Source organism: Balaenoptera ricei, chromosome 2 (genome assembly GCF_028023285.1).
Source record: "Balaenoptera ricei isolate mBalRic1 chromosome 2, mBalRic1.hap2, whole genome shotgun sequence".
Taxonomy (NCBI): domain Eukaryota; kingdom Metazoa; phylum Chordata; class Mammalia; order Artiodactyla; family Balaenopteridae; genus Balaenoptera; species Balaenoptera ricei.
The window spans coordinates 177,129,057-177,156,994 of NC_082640.1; the positions used below are offsets into that span (position 1 = coordinate 177,129,057).

Sequence of the window (27,938 nt, forward strand, 5' to 3'; positions counted from 1 at the left end):
AGCACCTCAATACATAAGGCAAATGCTAACAGCCATAAAAGGGGAAATCGACAGTAACACAATCATAGTAGGGGACTTTAACACCCCATTTTCACCAATGGACAGATCATCCAAAATGAAAATAAATAAGGAAACACAAGCTTTAAATGATACATTAAACAAGATGGACTTAATTGATATTTATAGGACATTCCATCCAAAAACAACAGAATACACTTTCTTCTCAAGTACTCATGGAACATTCTCCAGGATAGATCATATCTTGGGTCACAAATCAAGCCTTGGTAAATTTAAGAAAATTGAAATTGTATCAAGTATCTTTTCTGACCACAATGCTATGAGACTAGATATCAATTACAGGAAAAAATCTGTAAAAAATACAAACACATGGAGCCTAAACAATACACTACTTAATAACCAAGAGATCACTGAAGAAATCAAAGGGGAAATCAAAAAATACCTAGAAACAAATGACAATGAAAACATGACAACCCAAAATCTATGGGTTGCAGCAAAAGCAGTTCTAAGAGGGAAGTTTATAACAATATAATCCTACCTCAAGAAACAAGAAACATCTCAAATAAACAACCTAACCTTACACCTAAAGCAATTAGAGAAAGAAGAACAAAAACACCCCAAAGTTAGCAGAAGGAAAGAAATCATAAAAATCAGATCAGAAATAAATGAAAATGAAATGATGGAAACGATAGCAAAGATCAATAAAAGTAAAAGCTGGCTCTTTGAGAAGATAAACAAGAGTGATAAACCATTAGCCAGACTCATCAAGAAAAAAAGAGAGACGACTCAGAGCAATAGAATTAGAAATGAAAAAGGAGAAGTAACAACCGACACTGCAGAAATACAAAGGATCATGAGAGATTACTACAAGCAACTATATGCCAATAAGATGGACAACCTGGAAGAAATGGACAGATTCTTAGAAATGCACAACCTTCCGAGACTGAACCAGAAAGAAATGGAAAATATAAACAGACCAATGACAAGCACTGAAATTGAGACTGTGATTTAAAATCTTCCAACAAACAAAAGCCCAGGACCAGATGGCTTCACAGGTGAATTCTATCAAACATTTAGAGAAGAGCTAACACCTATCCTTGTCAAACTCTTCCAAAATATAGCAGAGGGAGGAACCCTCCCAAACTCATTCCACGAGGTCACCATCACCCTGATGCCAAAACCAGACAAAGATGTCACAAAGAAAGAAAACTACAGGCCAATATCCCTGATGAACATAGGTGCAAAAATCCTCAACAAAACACTAGCAAACAGAATCCAACAGCACATTAAAAGGATCATACACCATAATCAAGTGGGGTTTATCCCAGGAGTGCAAGGATTCTTCAATATATGCAAATCAATCAATGTGATACACCACATTAACAAACTGAAGGAGAAAAACCATATGATCATCTTAACAGATGCAGAAAAAGCTTTTGACAAAATTCAACACTCATTTATGATAAAAACCCTCCAGAAAATAGGCATAGAGGGAACTTTCCTCAACATAATAAAGGCCATATATGACAAAACCACAGCCAACATCATCCTCAATGGTGAAAAACTGAAACCATTTCCACTAAGATCAGGAACAAGACAAGGTTGCCCACTCTCACCACTATTATTCAACATAGTTTTGGAAGCTTTAGCCACAGCAATCAGAGAAGAAAAAGAAATAGAAGGAATCCAAATCAGAAAAGAAGAAGTAAAGCTGTCACTGTTTGCAGATGACATGATACTATACATAGAGAATCCTAAAGATGCTACCAGAAAACTACTAGAGCTAATCAATGAATTTGGTAAAGTAGCAGGATACAAAATTAATGCACAGAAATCTCTTGCATTCCTATACACTAATGATGAAAAATCTGAAAGACAAATTAGGGAAACACTCCCATTTACCACTGCAACAAAAAGAATAAAATACCCAGGAATAAACCTACCTAGGGAGACAAAAGACCTGTATGCAGAAAACTATAAGAAAGATGAAAGAAATTAAAGATGATACAAACAGATGGAGAGATATACCATGTCTTGGATTGGAAGAATCAACATTGTGAAAATGACTATACTACCCAAAGCAATCTACAATTTCAATGCAATCCCTATCAAACTACCAATGGCTTTTTTCACAGAAGTAGAACAAAAAATTTCACAATTTGTATGGAAACACAGAAGACCCCAAATAGCCAAAGCAATCCTGAGAAAGAAAAACGGAGCTGGAGGAATCAGATTCCCAGACTTCAGACTATACTACAAAGCTACAATAATCAAGATAGTATGGTACTGGCACAAAAACAGAAATATAGATCAATGGAACAGGATAGAAAGCCCAGAGATAAACCCACGCACATATGGTCAGCTTATCTTTGATAAAGGAGGCAAGAATATACAATGGAGAAAAGACAGCCTCTTCAATAAGTGGTGCTGGGAAAACTGGACAGCTACATGTAAAAGAATGAAATTAGAACACTCCCTAACACCATACACAAAAATAAACTCAAAATGGATTAAAGACCTAAATGTAAGGCCAGACACTATACAACTCTTAGAGGAAAACAAGGGTAGAACACTCTATGACATAAATCACAGCAAGATCTTTTTTGACCCAACTCCTAGAGAAATGGAAATAAAAACAAAAATAGGGCTTCCCTGGTGGCGCAGTGGTTGAGAATCTGCCTGCCAGTGCAGGGGACACGGGTTCGAGCCCTGGTCTGGGAAGATCCCACATGCCGCGGAGCGGCTAGGCCCATGAGCCACAACTACTGAGCCTGCGCGTCTGGAGCCTGTGCTCCGCAACAAGAGAGGCCACAATAGTGAGAGGCCCGCGCACCGCAATGAAGAGTGGCCCCCGCTTGCCGCAACTAGAGAAAGCCCTTGCACAGAAACGAAGACCCAACACAGCCAAAAATAAAATAAAATAAATTAATTAATTAAAAAAAAACCAAAAAAACCAAAAATAAACAAATGGAACCTAATGAAACTTAAAAGCTTTTGCACAGCAAAGGAAACCATAAACAAGACAAAAAGACAACCCTCAGAATGGGAGAAAATATTTGCAAATGAAGCAACTGACAGAGGATTAATCTCCAGAATTTATAAGCAGCTCATGCAGCTCAATGTCAAAAAAAAAACAACCCCAACCAAAAATGAGCAGAAGACTTAAATAGACATTTCTCCAAAGAAGATATACGGATTACCAACAAACACATGAAAGAATGCTCAACATCACTAATCATTAGAGAAATGCAAGTCAAAACTACAATGAGGTATCACCTCACACCCGTCAGAATGGCCATCATCAAAAAATCTACAAACAATAAATGCTGGAGAGGGTGTGGAGCAAAGGGAACCCTCTTGCACTATTGGTGGGAATGTAAATTGATACAGCCACTATGGAGAACAGTATGGACGTTCCTTAAGAAACTAAAAATAGAACTACCATATGACCCAGCAATCCCACTACTGGGCATATACCCTGAGAAAACCATAATTCAAAAAGAGTCATGTACCACAATGTTCATTGCAGCTCTATTTACAATAGCCAGGACATGGAACCAACCTAAGTGTCCATCGACAGATGAATGGATAAAGAGGATGTGGCACATATATACAGTGGAATATTACTCAGCCATATAAAGAAATGAAACTGAGTTATTTGTAGTGAGGTGGATGGACCTAGAGTCTGTCATACAGAGTGAAGTAAGTCAGAAAGAGAGAAACAAATTCCGTATGCTAACACATATATATGGAATCTTAAAAAAAAAAAAAAATGGTTCTGAAGAACCCAGGGACAGGACGGGAATAAAGGCACAGACGTAGAGAATCGACTTGAGGACACGGGGAGGGGGAAGGGTAAGCTGGGACAAAGTGAGAGAGTGGCATGGACATATATACACTACCAAATGTCAAGTAGATAGCTATTGGGAAGCAGCCGCATAGCACAGGGAGATCAGCTCGGTGCTTTGGGACCACCTAGAGGGGTGGGATAGGGAGGGTGGGAGGCAGACGCAAGAGGGAGAAGGTATTGGGATATATGTATATGTATAACTGATTCACTTTGTTATAGAGCAGAAACTAACACAACATTGTAAAGCAATTATACTCCAATAAAGATGTTTAAAAAAAATAATAAAATAAATGCCACCTCCATTTCATGAACCTTCAAATGCCCCTATTGAGTTCCACTTTCTCGGTTCCATTGGTGGAAAGTCATTTCTTTATCCTTTGATCTCTCATAGCATTTTATTTCTACCTCATTAGTGGCAGTTACAGCCTTTTGTATTACATTTCCGTTACAGTTGTACCTGTGTTATCTCTTTTAGTTGACTTGACTTTGAAGTCAAGACCTGTGAATGATTCACATGTTAGTCTGCTTGGGCTGCCATAACAGAATAACATAGACTGGATAGCTTAAACAACAGAAATTTATTTCTCACAGTTTTAAGGGCTGGGAAGTCCAAGATCAAGGCTCCAGCCTACTTGGTTCCTCGGTGAGGGCTCTCTTCCTGGCTTCTCTTCTCTCTGTATCCTTACATGGTAGAGGGAGAGAGAGAACTCTTGTCTCCCTTCCTCTTATTATAAGGACATGAATCCCATAATGGGAGCCTACCCTCATGACCTCATCTAAACGTAATTACCTCCCAAGGTCCCACCTCCGAATGCCATCACATTGGGAATTAAGGCTCCAACATATCAATTTGGGGAGGGGACACAAACGTTCAGTCCATAACAATTCATTCTTGCATTTACTCCCACCTTCCCCAAGTACCTAGAATGATCTCTTATGTATATATAATGTGCTTAATATATATTTTAAAAATAAGTGAATCAGTGAATTTATTGAATAAATACCGTATGTACTAGTTATCATGGGAGCAATAAAAAGAGTATAAGAGCAGATTCTTGCCCTCAAGAAGCTCCTAATTTAATTGATGAGATCAAATATAAACATGTAAGAGGTTAAGAAACTATAACAGTATAAATATAATTCAAGACAACAGAAGATAATGGTATAAATATAATTCAGACAACAGAAGATATGTCATATAGCTATCTATGAACACACAAATGCCATAGGTAAATGAATAGTATTTTTGCAGGAGTTCGTGGGATGGAAAGGCCACTCTAGGAAGTCAGAGTGACTTTACAGAATAGTAGAATTTCAGCAGCAGACTCTTTAAGGATGGTAGAGTGTCAATAAGCAGAAAAGAATAGAAAGAATATTCTATCTAGGCTGCTGGAACAGCTTAAGTAAAGTCCTGAAATGTCTTTGCATGGAACTATATTGCTTCACTAGTTATTATAACTTTTTATAAAGCTATGTTTAAAGAGTGGCTAGAATAATTTAATATAGATGTGCAGAATAATGGTGCATTTGGTTCATGGAAGAAATATGTGGCTTCTATAGCCCCAGGAAGACTGGTTGTCATATCACTTCATGACATATTAAGGACTTAGAGCCAGCCCTGGTGGGCACATCATCCCACATCCCTGTGTGGTCTGCAGAACCTCTATAGCATGGACAAAGAAATGAGCATGGAGGCATTTTGAAAAGTTTGAAATGTGGCTGAAAGTTAAACAAAGGTAAAGACCATTAAAAAGAGAAGAAAAGAAAAGAAAACCCAGAACTAAATCAAGGCTGCCTGGCGGAAAAATACTACACTGTGTAGAAATGGTGTCTGCTGCACGGATAAAACGGAACACTCAAGAAGGTGGCATTAGAATTTCCTTTTGGTATTTAACGTCAGTGTAGGGGGGCCCAGAGTTAGCTTTTTCTCTGTGGGCTCATTTCTCAGACCGTCTAAATAAATGTCAATTTTTTTGTTCTCTGCCTTTGACATTGCAGTGGAAAAAGTGGCTGTAATTTGCAGATTTCTGGATATTCATTCAGTGACCAAAAACCACCTGCTGAAGTACTCCCTGGCACACGCCTTCTGCTGCTTTCTGACGGCTGTGGAGGACGTCAACCCAGCGGTGGCTACGAGGGCTGGTCTCCTGCTTGACACCATAAAGAGGCCAGCCTTGCAGGTGACGTCCCTCAGATGTGCATTATCTGCTCTGCGGATGGTGCTCTGCTCTACTCTACTAATTCATTGAGTTATTTGTCACGTAAACACACATAATACTGATGATGATGGTAACAGTGGAAATTTTTAAATTTTTTAAAAAATTTAAAAATTTCCACTGTTACCATTTCTGAGAAAAGCATCCCAGAACCGCACCGTATTAACAGATCTCTTGTTTTTATTTGTTGATTCTTTCTTTCCAGTCTTTGTCCCTATGCTGCCATCGCTTCTGACAGATGTAATTATTGTATAATTTTGTGTGTGTGGCAGATTTTTAAACTAGGTTGGTTATTTTATACCATTCAGCTGGCTCCTGGGCCAAAAGCCCTTGTCACTGAGTCTAGATGCAAAGAGAAATCAGATGAATTATAATATAAACCAAAGCAAAACAAGAGATGGTAAATATACTACTGAAATGAAATACCACAAAGTAAAATCAAAGAGACATGAAATATGAGACCTGGAGAGAGTTGTTTATTTATCTTATTTGGCACCTTTATTTTATACTTGAAGAAACCAAGTCTCAGAGAGATAATGGGACTTTTTAAAGAACACAGAGTGAATTCATGGGAGAACAAAGACAAAACCTCTAAAGTCCTGATCTACTGTTTTTCCACATTGGCACCTGATTTATTATTATATTGTTATTATTAAAAGTAATAATAATGGCAAGAACTAACATTTGTCAAACAGGTATTGTGTTTCCGGGGCAGTGTATTAGAAGTGTCCCATCATGCATTACTTCATTTAATCCTTACAATAACATTTTGTGTGTTCCCATTTTACAGATAGAGAAGTTGAGGGTTAGAAAGGTTAAGTAACTTTTTCAGAGTCACATGGCTAGTAAGTGGCAGCACAAACTCAGGTCTGACATAATAATGTCCATGTTCTTAATTGTGTGTGTGTATGTGTGCGTGTGTGTACACAAGGTCTCCCAAACCAGTGTAAGAGCTTCTCTTGTAAAAAAGACTAAGAAGAAAGGTCAAACTATGCAGAATCTGAAAAATTATAGAGCTATGCTGCTTGTGGACCCATACCTCCCCATGTAAAAATTCCCAGTTGTCTTCTGGATAGTCCTTCTCTGTTGGTCTTAATAAGACAAGGTAGTTGTATGTCTAACCCCTGCTCAGGGCTTGGAACATAGGAGGCACTCATTAGATGAGAGTTGAATGAATTAATAGCATAATTGGATGAATTAGTTTTAAAATTTCATTCAGTTAAAAAAAGGGAAATGGTAGACTCACATACTGGAGAAATAGATGCTTAGTCCATTCCAACTTTGATTTCTTAAGATTCTATGTTCCACTCACATTCCAAGAAGACAAGATGACTTTCCTTTCTTTTAGACTCATGGAATTTAGCATTGAAAGGGAATTTAAAGACCATATTCTTGTGTATTCTAAAATGTAGTTTTGGAAGTACGCTTCTCTTAATAGAAACTACAGACATTAAAGAAAGAAACACTGGTCTGAGGGTATTTGAATTAAGTGGTTATTATTCGATGCATCAGAAAAATCAATAATACACATTTAGCTCAGATTTCTGAGTCAAAATTCAAGAGATATTCAACAATTAGGAGAAGCTCCTCTTCTGCATTTTTTTTTTCCCCTACCAAAAATGCAATCGAAGATTTCAGTTGAATCATTCTTCATTGTAAGCATGGATTGAGGAGGCTGCCTTGTTTCACTGACTTTGCTTGGTGTATTTACATCTGACTTTCCATTTTTGCTTTTGTTTTTTTACCTTTTCCCAGGGTCTGTGTCTTTGTCTTGACTTCCAGTTTGATACTGTGGTTAAAGATCGACCCACAATATTGAGCAAGCTTTTACTCTTGCATTTTCTTAAGCAAGATATTCCTGCTTTGAGTTGGGAGTTCTTTGTCAACAGATTTGAAACACTTTCTTTGGAAGCTCAGCTACATTTGGATTGTAACAAAGAATTTCCTTTTCCTACAAGTAAGCAAAACAAAGAACTTGCTTTAAACAGTCACAGTTCCTATTCTGGTGCTTGCTGGATAAACGGAAGATACTCCGCATGTAGTTTAATTTCCCATTATGGAGGATATCTTGACTTCATGTACTCAGTTCATCAAATGTTTATTGAATATCTACTGTGGTAATCTGCAGGTTAACTATTTTCTGGCATTCCAACGTCAAAATTTTTCTCATTTAGGGACTTCCCTGATGGTCCAGTGGTTAAGACTCCACGCTCCCAATGCAGGGGGCATGGGTTCAATCCCCGGTCGGGGAACTAAGATCCCACATGCCATGTCGCGTGGCCAAAAAAAAAAGAAAAAAAAATCTCATTTATTCGAGGACCGTTGAGAACCATTTGTGACTCTGTGTTGCTTAAATATTATTCAACCATCATGTTTGTAATGTCCGTGAGCAATTTTGTGAGATATATTTGCTCTTTGTAAATTTACTCTTCCATGCTTAGTAATCAGTTACCTGGAGCTCTAAATAGATGGAGGAAAGACTTTGGTCACTCAACTATTTATCCAGTGATAACAAAATTAGATACTTTAATCTTATGATCTAAACAGAAAAATGATAAACGATAGTCAAAATAGATAATAGCCATGATTTTTTAATATAAGGCTTATCATAGAGGGAGATAGATGAATGAGAAATGTATCCATGGAAGATGACTTTTAATATTGAAAATATACACAGATGGATTGTTTCAAACTACTTGTATAACATAGCGAGTTAAGGAAAATGATCACCTTTAATTCCTTTTGCAAAGCTATCACTGCTGTGAGGACCAATGTCGCTAATCTCAGTGATGCAGCATTGTGGAAGATCAAGAGGGCTCGTTTTGCAAGGAACCGCCAGAAGAGTGTGCGTTCCCTCAGAGACAGCGTGAAAGGGCCCGCGGAATCCAAGAGGGCGCTCTCCCTCCCTGAGACCCTAACCTCCAAAATCCGTTGAGTATCTTCTTCCATCCTTCCCTTAAATCTGTTTGATGTCTTTCTGAGGCTGACATGTCTTGTTGAATGTTCACAGAGAGTAGTGTATTTAGCAAACTGAGCTCCTTCAGCTGCATTGGCCTTCACATTCCCTAGAGGGTCCCCCCAGGTGTGTCAATGCCCTGGGTGGCTTTTCCCAGTTGCTGGTACAACAAATCCCTGATCCAGCAGTAGATTGTTTTGAAATGTAGAAGGCAGTAAATCCACTGATGCATGACATGAGACGCAGGAGAAGCGTTTGCTCCTAAGTCCTAGAATATGAAGGTTTCCACCACCACCATTATAACCTAAGAGCTTCCTGGATGAGACTTTGTCAAGACCCATGGCAACTAAGAGGGTAGAGTAGAAATTTGGAATGCATTTTCTTTTCATGCATGACAAAGGCAGCCAACAAGCTCCTAGAAAACCAATAATAATGGTGTTTTCAGAAAAGAAAAATCAGGCTGATAAGAAGTTGAATTTCTGCCCAACTTCACCAGATAATTTATAAATAAAAACAAACATCATTGCCAGCTAAAAAAAGACCATATATACTTGTTATCTAAATGTCTTTTTTTTATATTGCACTTTTAAAGAAAACAAAAAATTACCAAATGACTAGATGAACTGTAATGATTAACAATGGCTCATGAATGACAAATAATTAAAAATTCATAACTAAATCATATTAGCGAATGAGTACATTAAATATAATACTAACTTGTAACATTTATTAAATGATTTAATTTTTAAATAATGTCATGAAGTTAATAAAATACCACCATAAAACATATTTTTTTATCCTGTCAGAAGCTGAAATGTTTGCTTTTTCATTGACATTTCTTAGAAGACAGCTTTATGTAACATAACCATTTTTAATCATAAATATGATTTTATTTTGTTTATTGCATTTCTCTCTATTTTATGACAAGCTACGGAAATGTGGTATTTTGAACTTTGGAAGAGTCAATGAAAGCCCTTTAAGCCATCAATGACCCAGCTTTTCAGGGAGCAAAGATAAAAACAGATGGCCATTTAAGAATAACCTTTAGCATTGCTAGGCCCAGTGAAACTGCATCAGATTCTAGAAACCAGTACCTAGATTCAATAAATTACAATTTCTATATGAATTTCCCAGCTCTTTTATAACCTAACTAATCAGTTTGGGATATAAAGTTTATTTATTGTTATTTCTTGTTAATTGATTCACATGACAATTTTGAAGAATAAGAATTGAAGTGACATTGAAGGATGTTCTTTAGATTCAAAGAAAGCCACAGAACTTCTGTGACGTAAACATCTTGTATGTGATGTTAATTACAAATATGAAAACTAAACTTGCTCCTGCTATCCAGTTAGCACTGAGTATGTTTTCTAGGCTCAAGTTGTTTTTAATGCTTATTTAAATAGAGTTGTTGTTGATTTTTAAGCTGTGAGGTTGACCAGGCATGAGCAGTCTGCTCCAGCTCTCGGTGGGACACCCGAACAGATGCCAGGTGGGTACTTCTGACGTTGAAGGGCCGTGTGCAAGTGTCTATCACAGGTGGACAAGGTAAAGAATGCGGTGTCTCTAACTGGACCAGAGTGATGTATTTAGGATTTGAAAGCTCGAAGGGTTTTACCCCAGATGCTCAAGTGTTTGAGCCCCTGACATGGCAATTCTTTCCATCTTAAAATTGGCAGATGACTTTTGATCCTGTTAACTTATGGTCCAGTAAGAAGCATCATGTTACCTGAGTATGCACTTTTCCCCCGAGAGCCAGTATGACTAGAACTATACCTAGTACTTATATTTGTATGTGTTTTTACACATAGAAATATTATGTTCATATATATCTGCTCTAGGAAAAACATTTCATTTACATTTGAAAAGATTATACATTTGAACCACCATCATTCACTCATCCCCTTAGCCATTTCCGATTCTTTGCAACTCTTACATGCATTTCTGTCTCTCGAGAAAGGAGGATTTCCATTGTTTAGAGGACCATGGGATCATATTCTGCTTGGTAGAGTGTAACTGTCCTTTGACGTTCTTGATAGATTAACTTATCATGAAGTCTCTTAAGGGTTGAAGGGACGCTGCGAGCCTGTTACAGACTGAATGTTATCTATACACATGATGCCATACTTGCTGGGAAAATTGTGGAGGTTCTGAATACCTGCTTATTTGTCCAAAACAAACCTGGTAACTACCACCTATGTATCATGCTATACAACGTTTGGCTTTTCATCTAAGAATAGTTTTAAAATTAACTTTTCAGAATGGTACCGATACTCTCAGAAGGACAATTTCAAGTAAGGAGACTTTCAAGAACGTGTTATAAAAACGATGCTAGAAAGAGAAGCAGTTAGGCGTGGGAGACGAGGAGAAGAGGGAGAGCCCTAAATACTATGAATGCAGATGGCAGATGTTGGCCTAAGTGCATTTTCATTTCTAAAATTGATGAGAAAAGGGGAGCACACACTTGGCAGAGTCCCTCTACCTTGTTTTGAGCATCACTCGGGCCTCAATTGTGCTGGGATTAAAAAAAAAAAGAATAAAAATAAGAATTTCTGATCCTGAGCTTCATTTAAAATGTGAAAATATCCATTTTCCCTTCAGTTAGGTCTTTTTGAGATTGGTCTTACGCAATTTCGTAAGTTACCTTTATTTTACCCTGTCTTTTCTTTTTGTCTTAAGGCTTAGTTGAAAAGCTAGTCTTTAATTATTATTATCCATTTTAACAATCCAACCGTAGGAGTCCTCTCACATCTCTTTGGAAAAACATGTACATATGTTTCTTGAAGAAAAGCCTTTAGGCGTCTAGTTGTCCCATCAAAAGTGATCAGATGGAAAAGGGGCAGATAACAGTATTGTCTAAATTAAATATAAAGCTAAAGCTTCTGGAAAGATAATTACATGACGCCACCATAAACAAAACTTGCTTAGATTTGGAAACAGGTGGCTCAGCTTATAAGGCAATTTCAAACTAGTTTTTCATTTTTGCATTATTATTTACTGAACACTGAGTGTTTTAACTTTGGAAGCAAACGTAGGCCAGGATAATCACAAGATTGTACAGAGTGGTTTAAGATAGTAATTAAATGGAAACCGGAGACCTTGCTATTTAACGAAATAACTTTTGTTTGGTACAAGTAATGAGCTCCTCTGTGCAACACCTCTTATTGATCAGGCCTGAAATAAAGCAGATGTCCTTTAATCATGCAGCAAGACTTAATTTTAGTTGCTGTTTAGGCTGACCTTTTGGACACTGGATTTACAGTTTATGGCTCTCTGATCTTAGCATTTACATATTGCCCACAGCAAATTTTGCAGCAGAAATGCACTTGTATAGAGGGTAAACTCTGCAAGGCTACTGAAGAGTTGCATTCCTCTGTGACTTTTATGAGTCAAATCAAAGGCCTTTGTGCATATAAGTAAAATTCATAGACTATCATAGCTGAAACATTAGAGATATGTTAACATTCTCATTTTACAGAAGAGGAAACTGAGGTTCCCAGAAAGGAACAAGTTTCACAAGCTTGTTGGTGACAGATCTGGGTCTGAAGCCCAGATGTCTTGATCTCTCTTGCAAAGCATGTGTGGTAATGCTAGCAGGAGCTCAGCACCTTCATTTAATCCCAATTGATGAAATATACAATTTTACCTGCTAGTCTGAATTTGGTATAATTATAATTAGATATTAGCTGTTTTTTCACTGATGCTGTGAGAACCAGGAATTCTTTGTTTTTGGTGATTCAGAACACCTGTTGAATATTAATTGAATATAATGCAGCAGTTATGGTAGGTTACAATTGGACCGTACTGGAAAATTGGTATCAACCCCATGTGATCACGGGAGACTTAGTTATATCTTATTCCTCATCCCCTGGGATGAATAATTAAACAATAGGTATATAATGTTAATAACAACGGCAATAGCACTTTATATATGTATAGTACCTCTTTATAAAGGGTGTTTTTAATGCAAATCATCTAATTTCGATTTCACAACAACTCTGTGTATATATAAAGTATTATTTTTTTTTTCACTTTACATACAGACAGGAAGACTGAGGTCCTGAGGGACTAAGTAACTCTGCTTATATAATTTGCTCATGATCACATATAACTAGTTAGTTAGATAGAGACTGATACTTGAGTCCAGGAGGCTTTATTTGCTTTCTTTCCACTACAGCTATCTCTCAATAAATTGGGCTTAGGGTGTTCCTGCCCTGGGGTACATGAGGACGCCAGTCTTATTAGGGAGCTGACTTGGGCATTCAGGCCTGCTACAGTGTGACTTAAGCCCATGAGTGTCCAGACCAAAGGACCTTTCCCAATTAGGACTTATAGATTGGTCTAGAGCTATCCTAATCCCTAAAGGGACATATATACTTTCAATTCTACTCCAGCCTGCAGAGAAATCTTGAGATCTCTTGGTCTGAATTTGTGTCAGCAAGAGAAGGTACCCAGTACTGGGTAGCACTGGTAAAACTCTCTTGTATTTCCCACCTCCCTCAATGTCCAGCCTAGAATTCCAAATTACTTCTCTTTGGGCTCTTTCTTTCTAGAGGTGGTTTACATTTCATGTCTTCACCAACTTGCAAAATGCCTATTGATCATTAAGAGCCAATAAATCAAAGAATTCAATTGTTTTTATAGGAATGCCCTTGACTGAAATGATAGTTTCGGAAAATGACAGTTTCTATTGAACAAACACTTATTGGGCACCTGCTGTACTAGAAAATATGAAGAATGTAAAGATACATCAGAAATTCTTGTACTCTCAACTTGCTTATAGTCAAGTAAGGGAGATAAAGTATGAACATAGGTGAACTCTCATCTCGTGTGAAAGTGATAGTACTATAGGATCGTTCACGTCAAATGCAATGGGAGGAGAGTTGGAGGGAACAAGGAAGGTTTTGTGGACAGGTGACTCAGCCAGGCCTAGACAGGTGGATAGCCACGGAGACCAGTGAGGCAGTGTAGTTAGAACTACCAACATAATGCAGACTCATTTATAGTGCTTGATCATTGGTTTCTCTGGACCAAATGTAGAGTAAACTCATAGAAACTTCCTTGCACTACCTAATTGTCACTTGTCAGCTTGACAGAGGGGTCAGTGAGTCGACTTACACAGAGGAATGTTCCCTATTTCCCTACCCACTCCCTTGCTGTTTGGGGACTTCATCAGGTTTTCGCCCATGTAGAAAAGATCTGAAATATTTATTTGAATTCAATGCACTTTAAACATGTACGAATAATGAGCATCTACTATATATCAAACACTGCCCCGTATTCTGTGAGGGATGTAAAATTGGATAAGACATAGCACTTGCCTTCAAGGAGTCTTTGTTCTTACAGGGGAAATACAGCAAATGGATAAATAAAAAGTTCTGCCTCGCATAATAGTTATTTGCCACATGAGAGTTGGGAAATGCTAAAGGAAATTTTCCTGCACTCTTCCCTCTTTCCCACCCATCTTCCCTCCTTTCTTGTTTTTGGAGATGTATAGAATTTAGGGACCCCAGTTGCTGAGAGGAGGGTGGGCATATTAATAAGAATGTCTTCTGGGGACCAGATCCATGGGATAAAGTTGGGGGTGTGGGTGGAGGACCACCTTGCAAGATGAAGAGAGCACCATGAGCCAAGACACCAAGGTGGAGAAAGACTGGCTCCGTTCTGAGATCCAGGAGTAGCCCAGTGTGTGAGGATGTGGAGCATTTAGGGTGGAGCAAGAGCAGATAAGTCTGGAAAAGCAGATCCTGATCCTGCCTGGTTTCAAATCTTCTGAATAAATAAAATTGTATTATACTGTGGCGTTTCAATCAGTTGTGCCACTCTGTGGACAGATCATGATGGACCCCGTCCATGTTAAAGTGAGGGTAGTTCTGCCCCCATAATAATAAAGATTTTTACATTTTTCTTTACAAAAATGATAAAATCAAATCCCTTAGCCTGTTAAATCTCTATAGTTAAAACAGATATAGGAATTTCACAGACTAGAATTCAAAAGTAAGTGTTTTAAGTGTCACATTTAGAGAAAATATTATAGGCATTTAGTTTTAAAATGGCAATTTTATATATTTTATAGATAACTAAAATAGTAATATTGTCTTTATCCATAAAGAAAATTTCAGCTTTCCTAAGCTCATTTTTCTTAGGGATTTGATTAAGGTAACTTTTCTTGATGAAGAGTGGTGTCAGTCACATGCTTACACTATTTTTAAAGAAAGACAATATACAAAGCACAGACTTGCAAAGCCCACACTTGGAGGGGTAAATTATTGGAATGAAAAGAGATTTTTTTCACTTTATGCAAAAAGTTCCATTAACTAGTTCTTTTTTCAATACATTTAATGGTTTGTGAAAGATCACTCATTACTGGCTGTTCAGGGAAAGCAAAAAGCAGGAAACTTAAAGCTAAGCACTGCAGATCAATGAAGATGAATCCAAAATCAGGATGGGGCCTTTGTGAAATGATACTTAGTCATTAGGAAAATATGATTTGATGGGAAAAACTAAGGTTACACACTTTTAAAATGAATGTCTACTTGCAATGGGGCGAAGAGATTTGAAATATTTAAAGCTGAAGCCTGATTGTTTATTTTCTAGACTTGAACTAGATAGGAGGAAATAGGGAGCCGGTGTCCTAGCTGGGCCTTGTCTGGATCTCCCTTTCTTCTGTTTGAGTTCCCTAGACTCTCAGGGCTATAAAACAAAGGTGCATCTCCTTCTCAAATGCTCCTCAGTTCCATTTTTAACTTTGGAGTCAAGCCAGTCTAGACTTGGAGGTGGCTGAGCAGGGCTGAGTGATACACGCTCTCCTAAACCTTGCCCCCCAGAGCTAAAACAAATTGAGGAATGAAGCTATATCATCGTAACAGCCATTGCTTGCTGCTACAATAACACTGAACCCTGCAGGTAACCTAGATTCTCACACTTGTCACATTCTTGGCCCAAGCTTGCCCAGAGCAATACCCTCCTGCTAGCTGTAAAGGAATACTCCGATGGAAAAAAAAAAAAATCAAGACTAAATATTTTTCAATGCTGAAAAGATAGTTCTTTAAACTTTTAAAATAAGGATTTGGTCTGATCTTCTATTTCAGACATTTAATTTAATTATAATATACAGTAATGCTTTACATTTATGACCTTTCGTGAAATAGGGTGTTCCACATGAATTGATTTTTTTCCTGATGGGTCATGCATGCCAAATAAATAATGATAATAGTAACAATTTATTGACCACTTTCTGCATATGAAACAGTGTAATAAACAAATCCTTAGGTTTTATTTGAATAATTTTTGGTTAAAACTTCTCTAAAGTACATTGCATACATTTATTCCTTCATGAACAGACTCTATGAGACCGAAAAATGTTGTTAATGTCCGAGGGTCATATTGAAGTTTGTTAGATGGTTTCCCCTATACTAGAGGTTCTTAGACTCAGTTGATTCTGCTGCCTCTTCACTCATTGTCAACTATCTCATCTCAGTGTATCACTTTTGAACAGATCAACATTCTTCTGATCATCTGCAGAAAACTAGACAACCAAGCATGTAACCTTATGTGCAGGTCTAAAGTAGTAAATTCGGAATTTGACATTACCTTTATGCCACTGCTTCAGAGAAAGTGTTTAGGCTTGAGACAGCTAACTTCTGTGGTCCCCAGGAAACATTTCTTCTATCTTGCTTCTCTTGGCTGGTCCTAGAAGATTGAGATTTTTACCAAATTAGTTGAGGCGTTAAAGGATATAAATTACTACCTAGCTCTTGGTTGTATCCTGCATGCCATAATTAAAATGGATAGAATCAAAGTTTGGTTTGTAATGATTTGTAACCAAAGCTTGTCATCATTTAGAACATTTCCTCTCAGGATGAGAGATGAGAATGCTGGTGTGTGGGTCTAACCCACCAGGCAAAAACTTTGTTTCCAGTTTAGAAATTCTCATGTTGCTTGTCAAAGGAAGGACAAGAATGCATATAGGGTATTTTGAATAAGGCCCAAAACATAAACATAAATATGGAAGAGCAAATCTCACTCTTCCTTCCCTCAAAGTCCTAAACTAAACCAGATCAGAAAAGGTAGAAAACAAGGGGAGACAGGATATAATTTCTGACCTTGAGAAATAACAGAGAAAGTCAATGTCAGGGACCTACTCAGATATAATTATTTGTTAGGTTAAGAGTAAGTCAAGGGCTAAGATATTTTTTCTTTCCATGTGAACTTTCAGCTCACCTTCATGTGGTGTTTTTCTTTGTTTTTAAAAGTTCATGCTTCTTTCTTTCTGTCTGTGCCCTCCCACCCCTTATATGTTTCTCATTACATACAGCAGGGCTTATAATTTGCTATTTCTAATTTTGACTATATCATTCAGAGTACACACTGCTAATATCTTAGGATTTGGAGAAGAGAACTTTTCTTTTTGCATCAGCTGATATTTGAACATAACTGAATTGAGATTATAATTTAAACAAAATAACTCAATGGATGTTTTAGTTGCTCAGTAGATTTTAGGAAAATGATTTTTGTGGTTATTCTTACACGCTTATTTTACAAAGCTGGAAGGGAAACTTCTCTTTATTAGTGAGGATAAAACTTTGCCAAGATATTCAAAAATTTGCTTAATGCAAAGTTTGTGTAGGTATTTGTCTTGCTGTTTGAAGATAACTTTGCTTTATAGTGTCCCCTTTTTTTTTTGCATTCCCTTATTCTTCCCAAATGACTTGGGAAGTAATTCCCAAGTAATTCTTATTCTTATTCTTCCCAAATTACTTGGTCGTTGTAATTTCTACCCTGGGACCAGTGCTTTGCTCAGTAGGCCATATTGTGCCTTTAAGTTTGTCTAGAACAGACCTTTAAATATTTAGAGGCTTTATCTATATAAAGAATGAAATAGGGTGCTATGGTGCTTCGTTCATCAGTGAGATTTTAGTGTAAACTTACCTGTGGGGGAACCACCCACCGATGGCCTTTCTTGTACTGACAGGCCAACAATCCCCTGAGAATGACAACACCATCAAGGACCTGCTCCCCGAAGACGCTGGGATCGACCACCAGACAGTGCACCAGCTGATTACAGTGCTCATGAAGTTCATGGCCAAGGATGAGAGCAGCGCCGAGTCAGACATCAGCAGCGCCAAGGCCTTCAACACGGTCAAGCGGCACCTGTATGTCTTACTTGGCTACGACCAGCAGGAAGGTTGCTTCATGATTGCACCTCAAAAAATGCGCCTGTCAACTTGTTTTAATGCGTTTATTGCAGGAATTGCCCAAGTAAGTGTAAGCTTTCAGGAGTCATGCCGTTAGGCTTTTAGTACAAACAAGTCATTAAATTCCATTTAGCTGACATTGGTTGAGTGTAAAGTTTTGCACAAGTTACTTTATTAGGCAGGGGTACGTGGAGGACATCAACAGCCTGACATCATAAAGGGAGTTGGGGATTTTGGGGGGGTAAAATATACAGAAAATTTAGCATTTTAATCTTTTTTTTTTTAGCATCTTTATTGGAGTATAATTGCTTTACAATGGTGTGTTAGTTTCTACTTTATAACAAAGTGAATCAGCTATACATATACATATATCCCCATATCTCTTCCCTCTTGCATCTCCCTCCCTCCCACCCTCCCTATCCCACCCCTCTAGGTGGTCACAAAGCACCGAGCTGATCTCCCTGTGCTATGCGGCTGCTTCCCACTAGCTATCTATTTTACATTTGGTAGTATATATAAGTCCATGCCACTCTCTCACTTTGTCCCAGCTTACCCTTCCCCCTTCCCGTGTCAAGTCCATTCTCTAGTAGGTCTGCGTCTTTATTCCCGTCCTGCCCTTAGGTTCTTCATAACCTTCTTTTTTTTTTTTTTTTTTTTTAGATTCCATATATATGTGTTAGCATATGGTATTTGTTTTTCTCTTTCTGACTTACTTCACTCTGACAGACTCTAGGTCCATCCACCTCACTACAAATAACTCAATTTCGTTTCTTTTTATGGCTGAGTAATATTCCATTGTCATTTTAATCATTTTTAAGAGTACAGTTCAGCGGCAGTAAGTATATTCGCATTGTTAGGTAACCATCACCACTATCCATCTCTAGAACTTTTTCATCATCCTAAACTGAAACTCTACCCATTAAACAATAAAGGAGTGTGGAATTTTTGTTTGTAGGTTGTGTTTTTTTTAAATCGTTTTCCTATTTTGGCTTCAAGTGGAGAGTTGAGTTAATCATCCAACTTACTTCATGTCACCTTATCATCATTGGCTTTTTTCATGTTTCTCTGCTACTTCTGACTGCTGTATTATACATCATGGTATACATTATCCATGATTTAACTATCCAGTCCCCCAGTGATGGACACTTATATTGCTCCCAACTCCTCACCACCCCATACAGATCAGCAATGAACATTCTGTACATGCACCTTATTCACCAGTGTGAGAATTCCTTTGGGATATGGGTCCAGGAGCAGACATAACAGATCATTGGGTATATATATGCCTAATTTGACCAATGCTACAAATCTCACTGTCCGAAATGGCTGTCCCAATCTGCAAAGGGTGTAGAACTTGGGGCTAGAGAGAAATGGATATGAATTTCAGCTCTGCCACTGTTATTAACTGTTAAGCATCCTTGCTTCTTTGCTCACTGGTAATAGATTTTGGGGGGAAAGATTAGAGACAACATATTGCAAACGCCTTAATCAGTGCCTATCTCATGGTAGGAACTCAGTGATGGTAGCTGTTATTATTTAGCTCAAATAGATCATTAATACAATGAACACAGAGAAGCAAAGGGGGAGCAATATGTATGTCTCCTGCTGGTGTTGATAACTAGATGGATCACCCCTAATACTCAGCTGTCTATGATGGAGAGAGAATACAGCATTTCAGATACCAAACTTTACCTCCCTTCCTCCCTCACTTCTCTCTTTCTATATTCACGTTATGCATATTTATTTTAGATATATAAGAAAAAAATTAAAATGCAAATCTCCAGGAAACCCATGACAAATATAACTTACTAACATTTTGGTGTATGTCGCTGGCTCCAGATTTACATACATTCATATATACATGCATACATACATATGTGTGTATATGTGCACATATTTTTTATAATGGATCATTTATGCATACTGATATATATATATATGTGGCTGCTGTGTGTATGAATATGTATATATATACATATATGTATCTTTTAAACCTAAAATTTATTATGAAGTTCATATCACGTAAATAAATTTGTACCATGTTCCATTTAATGGCTACACAATATTCTGTTGTCATATAAACAATCTTTTATTTAATTCCATATTGTTGAATATGGAGGTTGTTTTCAATTTGCGGTGGCTATAATGCTGGATATCTTTATGCGTACATCTGGGAATGCCTGTCAGATTATTTCCTTAGGATATATTTAATTGCTGTATTAGAGGCTGTGTGCTTTTTCCTACTTCTGAATACATGTTTCTAAATTGCTCTCCTGAAACGTATTGAGAAATACTCTTGCCAGTGGTGTCTGAGAATGCCCATTTCCCTACATAATTACCAATACTATGTGTTTTCATTGATTCTAGTTTAATTCTAGTTAATAGTTTAATAGGACATTTTAAAAGATAAAATTTATTTTCAACAGATAATTAAGCAGATAAATTAAATAGGTAAGTAGATTAAAACTATTTAAGTTACAAGTTTTTAAATTTCTTGTGAGGTTGGACTTTTCCCCCTCTATGTGTACTGGCCATTACTATTACTATTTTGTGAGATACCTGTAAAATATTTCGCCCGTGTTTTGATGGTTCAAAGTTTTCCTTTTGGCTTATAAATGTTCTTTATAGTTTTCCTTCAGTTATTACGTTTTTTTCCTATTTCAGGTTATGGACTATAACATTAATTTGGGAAAACACCTTCTCCCCTTGGTGGTTCAGGTGCTCAAATACTGCTCTTGTCCTCAACTGCGGCATTATTTCCAACAGCCGCCTCGTTGTTCTCTCTGGTCCCTAAAACCTCACATCCGGCAGATGTGGTTGAAGGCCTTGCTTGTCATCCTTTACAAGGTGAGTTGCTGTAGTCACTCATTTTTTGGGTGGAATGATTCTCTTAGAGAGAACATTTAAGAGATCTTTGTAGGATAGCAATTTGACCTTCAGAGGAAGATGCATGATACACAATTAGTGTCGAGAAGTAAAGAGCCATTGGAATGAAAATAGAAATGTAGACCATGCCAGTGTATACTCCAAAATGCTTAAAGCAAACTCTGATGAATATTGATCAATAATCTCTCCTTAATGCTCAGAACCTCATATTTTATCTGTGTATTAATTATTATGTCAGAAAACAAGAGAACTATTTAAAATTGTATTCATATACCAAATGTTTATGCCAGGTAATTTTCTTGAAAGGAATTATAACTACAAAATGGCATGCGTTGCCATCCATGATTTGGTGCAAGAGGAAGGGAATACAGTCCCTTGTCAAAATAAGGCCATGATAAGAATTTATGTTTCTGCTTTTCTATATTTTTCTTTTTATTATACCCAGAAGAGACTGAGAAAAATATCTAGCAAGATCAAGTGGAAAAACTTACCCTTCAAAATAACCATTTATATTTTTCTCCCTCCATTTCATTGAGCAGTATCCATACCGAGACTGTGATATCAGCAAGGTTCTGCTGCATCTGATTCACATAACAGTCAATACACTCAATGCACAGTATCATAGCTGCAAGCCCCATGCCACGGCAGGACCTTTGTACAGTGACAACAGTAACATAAGCAGATACAGCGAAAAAGAAAAAGGTACTTTACATATCTCAATTCTATCTCAAACTTAGCTTGCATACGTAATCCATTTCTGGACAATGTTTTTCTTAGATGATAGAGGAGCCCCCCCAGATATCATTCTGGAGTCAAAAAATGACCTACTGCTTCATTAATTTTCCAACTTTCCCATGAATGTTGCTGCTTTCATTATTTAAAATGAACACTCGAGAAATAATTGATATGCTTCTAAAGCCCCCTTCATAAGAAATCGTGTTTTGTAAAAAAAATTGTCTGCTGTTTAGTTAAGGAGGCTTTGTAAACCTTTTCCTACATGTTGGAAACATCTTGCTTTGGACTGTGAAGTAAATCTTGGTCGGCACTCAGTGGAGCCATAATCTTGTCCATCTCTAGTTTGCTCCTGACCTTGTGCTCATAGATTTGAATGGAGTCTAAATTTGCTGAAGTGCTTTTTCCTAGCCTCCTTATTCAATAAGAATTAATTTCAAGCAACTGAAATGAAACATTTTTGCTGCATAGGTTTAAATTATTTCCAGTATCAACACTCTTTATATTGATAGCTTTTCTGCAAAGGAGGCAGTAGAATGAAACTTTAGATAATCTTCCAGCCTGGATGTTTTCAGGTGACAGCTGAAGAGCCAAGGTGTGTGTCTTTAGTGCATGTCACAGGGTGACTAGACTCGTAAAAGGTGACAACATCAATCCAGTCCTGGGAGAAAGCCAAGTGCCCCATGGCCCTTTGTGGTGTTAATAGATTCCTTTTTGGTGGGACTGCTCTGGAAATGTCTGGATAGGAGGGATTGGACCCAGTGTTCCACTGTTCATTTATTGCCAAAAGGTCCAAGAGCCTAGGTTGGCCAGAGATGGAGCTGTCAGAACGAAGTTCATTAAGTTCTGGTACCATTCAGATCCTTCCTGAAGAATATCTTAGGTCCTAGTTTCTGGGAAATTAGACAGATTCAGTTGAACTATAGATGTCGTCAGTGTGGGCTCAGTATTTGGGCCAATCCCAGATGAACCTTTCTGGATGGGAGGAGCCATCTTGAAGTCTTTCCATCTCTCTCATTCAGTACATTTTGAGAATTATTTCAAAGTTATGTAAGGGAAGTTACACAATGATTTCTTCGAAAAACTGTATTTTTCAAAGGAGAGTATTTTAAAAAGGAAATAAATAAAACAGATCATTGTGTTGATAGGCTTCCTCATCATCGCAGAAGTTCACTGGGAGTTTTGTATCCATTTTGATCATTAACGCTTATTTTTTTATTTGACCAAAAAGATTATTATGATTACTTTGTCTAACATCTACTGCTTCAAATTTCATTAACTTATAGAATCTTGTGTTTTAAGACAGGATCGGTCCTTAAAACTTAACCCTATGCTTGTACTCCCCTTATACTCAAGAAATCTTGAATAATCATAATCACACCTGAGGTTCATTTTGTCAGATAGGTAGATATAAATATAGGCCAAATACTCTGATTTCAATGATGTTCAACTTGAAGAGTAGGTTGATTCCATTTACTGTGGTATTAAATGTATTTTTGTAGCCTTTTCTCTTGCTGCTTTGTACATGGCTTTGGCTTTTCTAAAGGATGCAAGAAGAAAATTTATTAAGTGGACTTCATGGGTTGCAAAATAGCAACCTTTTCCTCATTACTGTGTTTTTGGGTTTCTCTTTGATTTATAAGTAGCCAAATGTGGATAGAAGAGAACATAGAAACAAGCTTGATAGGACCCTAAGTGACCAGTTTGTTTATGGAGCCTCATGACCATAAGAGTCAAAGATTCTTTCTGGGATTCATAATAGCTACCTGTGGCAAACTCTTACTTTAATATGGGGAAATGTTGTTTTCTGTTTTCTTTTTCCTTTGTTTACTCTATCAGTCCATAATCATTTGTGGAGCTTTTGAGATGACCAGTGGCTTTTCTAAGCTTTTTCTGTGCGTTGTGTGTTTCATTGCCAAATGTAGAGTACAGTATTTTGCATTGACAAAGTTTAAGGTGCATGTACTGTTAGGCTGTGTCTATGCCAGTTCTCAAATCCCAGGAAGGCATATATTTTTGGAAGGGGCAACAGCCACTCATTTTGTTTAATTTTCTTTTGCCAAATTAGCCTGAAAATTCACCAAAAGCAGGCACATTTAAGGAGTGTCCCAGATTCCTGACATGTATTGGTTATCTGGTTTTAAGTACATTGGAAAAGTTTTCCCATGAAGGTCCTATTGGAATATCGAGATGCCTCTCTTGAAAATGCTGCCCACTGTGACATGGAGTATGAGGGGCAAACTTGTAGCAGTTGCTGTGTTCAGCGTATGAATAATTTGACACCTGAATGAAATGCCAAGCCAGGCTAGACTTGGGCTGGTTTAGAACCACCCCAGACTGTGTTCCATAATGCTTTCAATGAAATGCTTGTGTAGATACAGCCTAAGAGAGAATAACCTCTTAAGTGTAATTTTGACTTTCTCTCCCCAATTAGAAGAAGATAGTGTTTTTGATGAATCTGATATTCATGATACACCTACTGGACCCTGCAATAAAGAGTCTCAAACTTTTTTTGCAAGATTGAAAAGGATAGGCGGCAGCAAAATGGTGAAATATCAGCCGGTTGAGATGAATATTCAGAGAAGTATGAATTTTTTCCTCTTAGTAATTTTATGCAGAAATGTTGTACTCTACCGTTTTTTGGGGGTGAAATCTTAATTTTATTATGTTACTACACATTTTTAATACCGTTGATTTGATATATATGTATGCACAACCAGTATATATATATATGCTCTTATATATATACGTGAATTGACACGTACATCATTAACGTCATGATCGTCTTAGAGGGCCATTGCTTGATTTGATTTGTTGCAAAATGTTTGCTTCTCTTCCACACAATTTGAATAAAGTTTCCTAGATCCGCCTCAGCCAAAAGCGATCCCCTCTCCTGTGCACAAATGAACAGAGCTGAGGAATTATCCCGAAGCCTGATTTCAGAAATAAGATCTTAAACTGCCTTTTGGGGTTCTCTCATTCCAAAATTTTCTGGTTTTTGCAATTAGAATGAACCTTATGAAAATTTGGCCAGGAAGTCAGTTTTACCTTCTGGTAGAGCTGGGATTATGATTATGGTTGATGCCAATTGTATGCCCAAGTTTTGAGGGGAAGAGAAAGGTGAAATCTCCAAGTAAAATAGTACTAGCTTTTTCTGTTTTAATCAGGTGAAATAGAACTGGCTGAATATAGAGAGACGGGTGCATTACAAGACAACATTCTACACTGTGTGAGAGAAGAAAGCATTCAGAAAAAAAAGCTGCGCTCTTTAAAACAAAAATCTCTTGATATAGGGAATGCAGACTCCCTCTTGTTTACACTAGATGAGCACCGTAGGAAGTCCTGCATAGACCGGTGTGACATAGACAAGCCTCCAGCCCAAGCTGCTTATTTCATGCAAAGACAGCATGACCATGGACGGTCTAGACAGAATTCTGCTACGAGGCCTGACAATGCCGAAATCCCCGAGAACCCGGCTATGGAAGGTTTTCAAGAAGCTCGGAGGCCTGTAATACCAGAAGTTAGGTTAAACTGCATGGAGACATTTGAGGTGAAAGTGGACTCCCCAATAAAGACTGCTCCCAAAGAGGATTTAGATCTGATAGATTTGTCCTCAGATTCAACATCTGGGCCTGAAAAGCGCTCTACGCTCTCAACATCGGACAGCGACTCCCTTGTGTTTGAACCTCTTCCCCCTCTCCGAATAGTAGAGAGTGATGAAGAGGAGACCATGGACCAAGGGGACGATGGTACCTCTGGTAAGGATGCTGCTTCCTCTCCCTCCATCCGCAACCACCCCTCTGTCCTCAGCCTCAGTACGACGCCCCTCGTGCAAGTAAGTGTGGAAGACTGTTCCAAAGACTTTTCTTCTAAGGACTCAGGAAATAACCAGTCAGTGGGTGACAGGGACTCCCCTCTCATAGCTCTGGAAGACCCCACAGACTCCGAAGAATTATCAAAGCCTGAGGAGCTGCAAGAGTTTTCCTGTGGCAGCCCGCTCACGCTTAAGCAAAAACGAGACCTCCTTCAGAAGATGCTTGCTCTCCCTGAGATGTCACTGGACGATAACCCTGAGCCCAGCACCGAGGAAGGGAAGCCCGGTGGGCTGATGCCAAGTTCAGGGACAAAAACTGTCCTCCTCAAAGTCCCTGAAGATTCGGAGAATCCGATGGAAAGTGAGAAGCCAGACGCCAGTGCTGAATCAGACGCAGAACAGAACCCTGAAAGGAAGGCAGAAGAGGAGGGAGCTGAGGAATCTGAATTTAAGATTCAGATTGTCCCCAGGCAGAGGAAACAGAGGAAGATTGCGGTCAGTGCCATCCAGAGAGAGTACCTTGACATTTCCTTCAACATTCTAGACAAATTGGGAGATCAGAAAGATCCAGGTGAGCGCGTCTCTCTTCTTTCTCCCAGCCTTAACGTGCAAGTTTCTGCATTTTACTTGTTAGGGTCTTGGCACTGATATGCATCAAACTCTCAATTTTATAATGTCAAGGAATGACATTATAATTGCCTCATTATCACTCTGAACCCTTCCTGCTTACTGGAGTGTGTTGGATTCAGATGTGGTTCTATTGGCTCCATAAATGTTTCTGTATTGGTTGTTTCTAAACTCTGCACTCAATTCTTGATCATCCTTGACAACAAGAGGCAATGATTAATTCATATCAAGACATCCCAAGTATCATTTTTGTTTTCCTCGCACAGCAAAAGTCATTCATTGAACTCTTATTGCTTTCTGTTTTTTCCTGCTATACTTTAGTGAATTATGATACAGCTAAAATATCATGAAGGGCTAAAATAAAGCAAAGAGTGCTTGGAATGATTAAGAATTGACTGTATAATCATTTAGGGTCTATACTGATTACATATTCTAAGCAAATATCAGCAGTCTGGCAGACATTGTGTGCCCTCAGGAACCAAAAACAGCCCAGTTACAACCTAGACTCTAATCCATGGTCACCAGTTGATGGTGAAGTTGTTATAGTACGAGCACTTCCTGCCTCAAATGCCGTTTCTTGTGTTTCCTTGGAGGCACTGTTTCCAAGAAAGATTAACTTGAAAAAGTGACAAGCTGATAGCCCACCTCATCCTAAAACACAGTTCTCTGCTCTGTTATCATAATACTGATCAGAATGTTTCTTCATTTCTCAGCCCATATTTTTAAAAAAAAACAAAAAAGTATGTGAATCTCTAGAAAAAATGGGATTGGCCAGGGATGATTATTTTAGTAGATTCATAGACTACAGAACATTGAGCACTGGCAAAAATCTTGGGGACCTCTAGTATAATCCCTCATTTCCTATAAGAGGACGCTGACACTCTGGGGAGGTGATGTGCCCCGCCCCAGGTCACACAGCACTTCTCCCCCTACTGCATAACAAAAGCAACTCCTGAGAGAAGGGCTCAGCCCTTTTATTTGCCTCGGGCATTTCCTGAGATTTCCAGTCGTTCTCTGCCTCATAGGACAGAGCTGTGTACCTCAGAGGGGCTCTGTAAAAACTTGTCAAATGAACATTAATGTATTGGGAAGAGGTCATGCTCCAGCCAGGCAGGGGGAAGAAAAAGATTCTCATAATAACAAGAAAGTGTAAGAAGGTATCTAGGGAAACTGGGACACCTTTTTATTATTTGGAGCCAAGAAAATTGTTGCATATAGATGGAGCGAAGCACTGACCTAGAAACTACAGAGGTCTACAGGTGGGTATATAAGAAACCATATAAGGTCTGTAGGGTGGGTATATAGGAAACTATATGAGGTCAATAGGGTGGGTATATATGATATATAGGTTGTATATAGGTTGTGGTATGTATGTTTGTGTGTGTGTGTTGCCTTCTTTATTCATCCTCATGTCAGGTTGTTCCCCAGGCTACCAGGGAGGAGAATGGTATTTAAAATTTTTATAATATAGGTTATACTGTCATAATCATTTTATATCTGCATAGTGTCCCACCTGCCACAGACATGCAGAGCTACCCTTCCTTGCTGAGTGTTGGAAGGAGGGCCATGTGCTCAGAGTAAGACTCAGGCTTCCCCAGACCTTCTTGCCTCTATCAGTGGTAGTCAAGGGAGGCCCAGACTC

The 27,938-nt window shown here is 38.1% G+C and overlaps 1 protein-coding gene across 3 annotated transcripts in view; it reads left to right on the forward strand.

Moving 5' to 3' along the window:
* The window catches only part of UNC79 (unc-79 homolog, NALCN channel complex subunit), a 209,582-nt gene that overhangs the window by 101,874 nt on the left and 79,770 nt on the right, over positions 1 to 27,938 (forward strand). Inside the window, exons 21-29 of one of the 3 annotated variants that reach the window (XM_059915826.1) lie at positions 5,867 to 6,048; positions 7,840 to 8,041; positions 8,835 to 9,014; positions 10,467 to 10,532; positions 18,015 to 18,301; positions 20,902 to 21,084; positions 21,663 to 21,825; positions 24,290 to 24,439; positions 25,023 to 26,240. In XM_059915826.1, the coding sequence (XP_059771809.1) occupies positions 5,867 to 6,048; positions 7,840 to 8,041; positions 8,835 to 9,014; positions 10,467 to 10,532; positions 18,015 to 18,301; positions 20,902 to 21,084; positions 21,663 to 21,825; positions 24,290 to 24,439; positions 25,023 to 26,240 (2,631 nt within the window). The remainder of the gene's footprint in view (positions 1 to 5,866; positions 6,049 to 7,839; positions 8,042 to 8,834; positions 9,015 to 10,466; positions 10,533 to 18,014; positions 18,302 to 20,901; positions 21,085 to 21,662; positions 21,826 to 24,289; positions 24,440 to 25,022; positions 26,241 to 27,938) is intronic. The other 2 variants (XM_059915827.1, XM_059915828.1) reach the window with 2 other exon arrangements.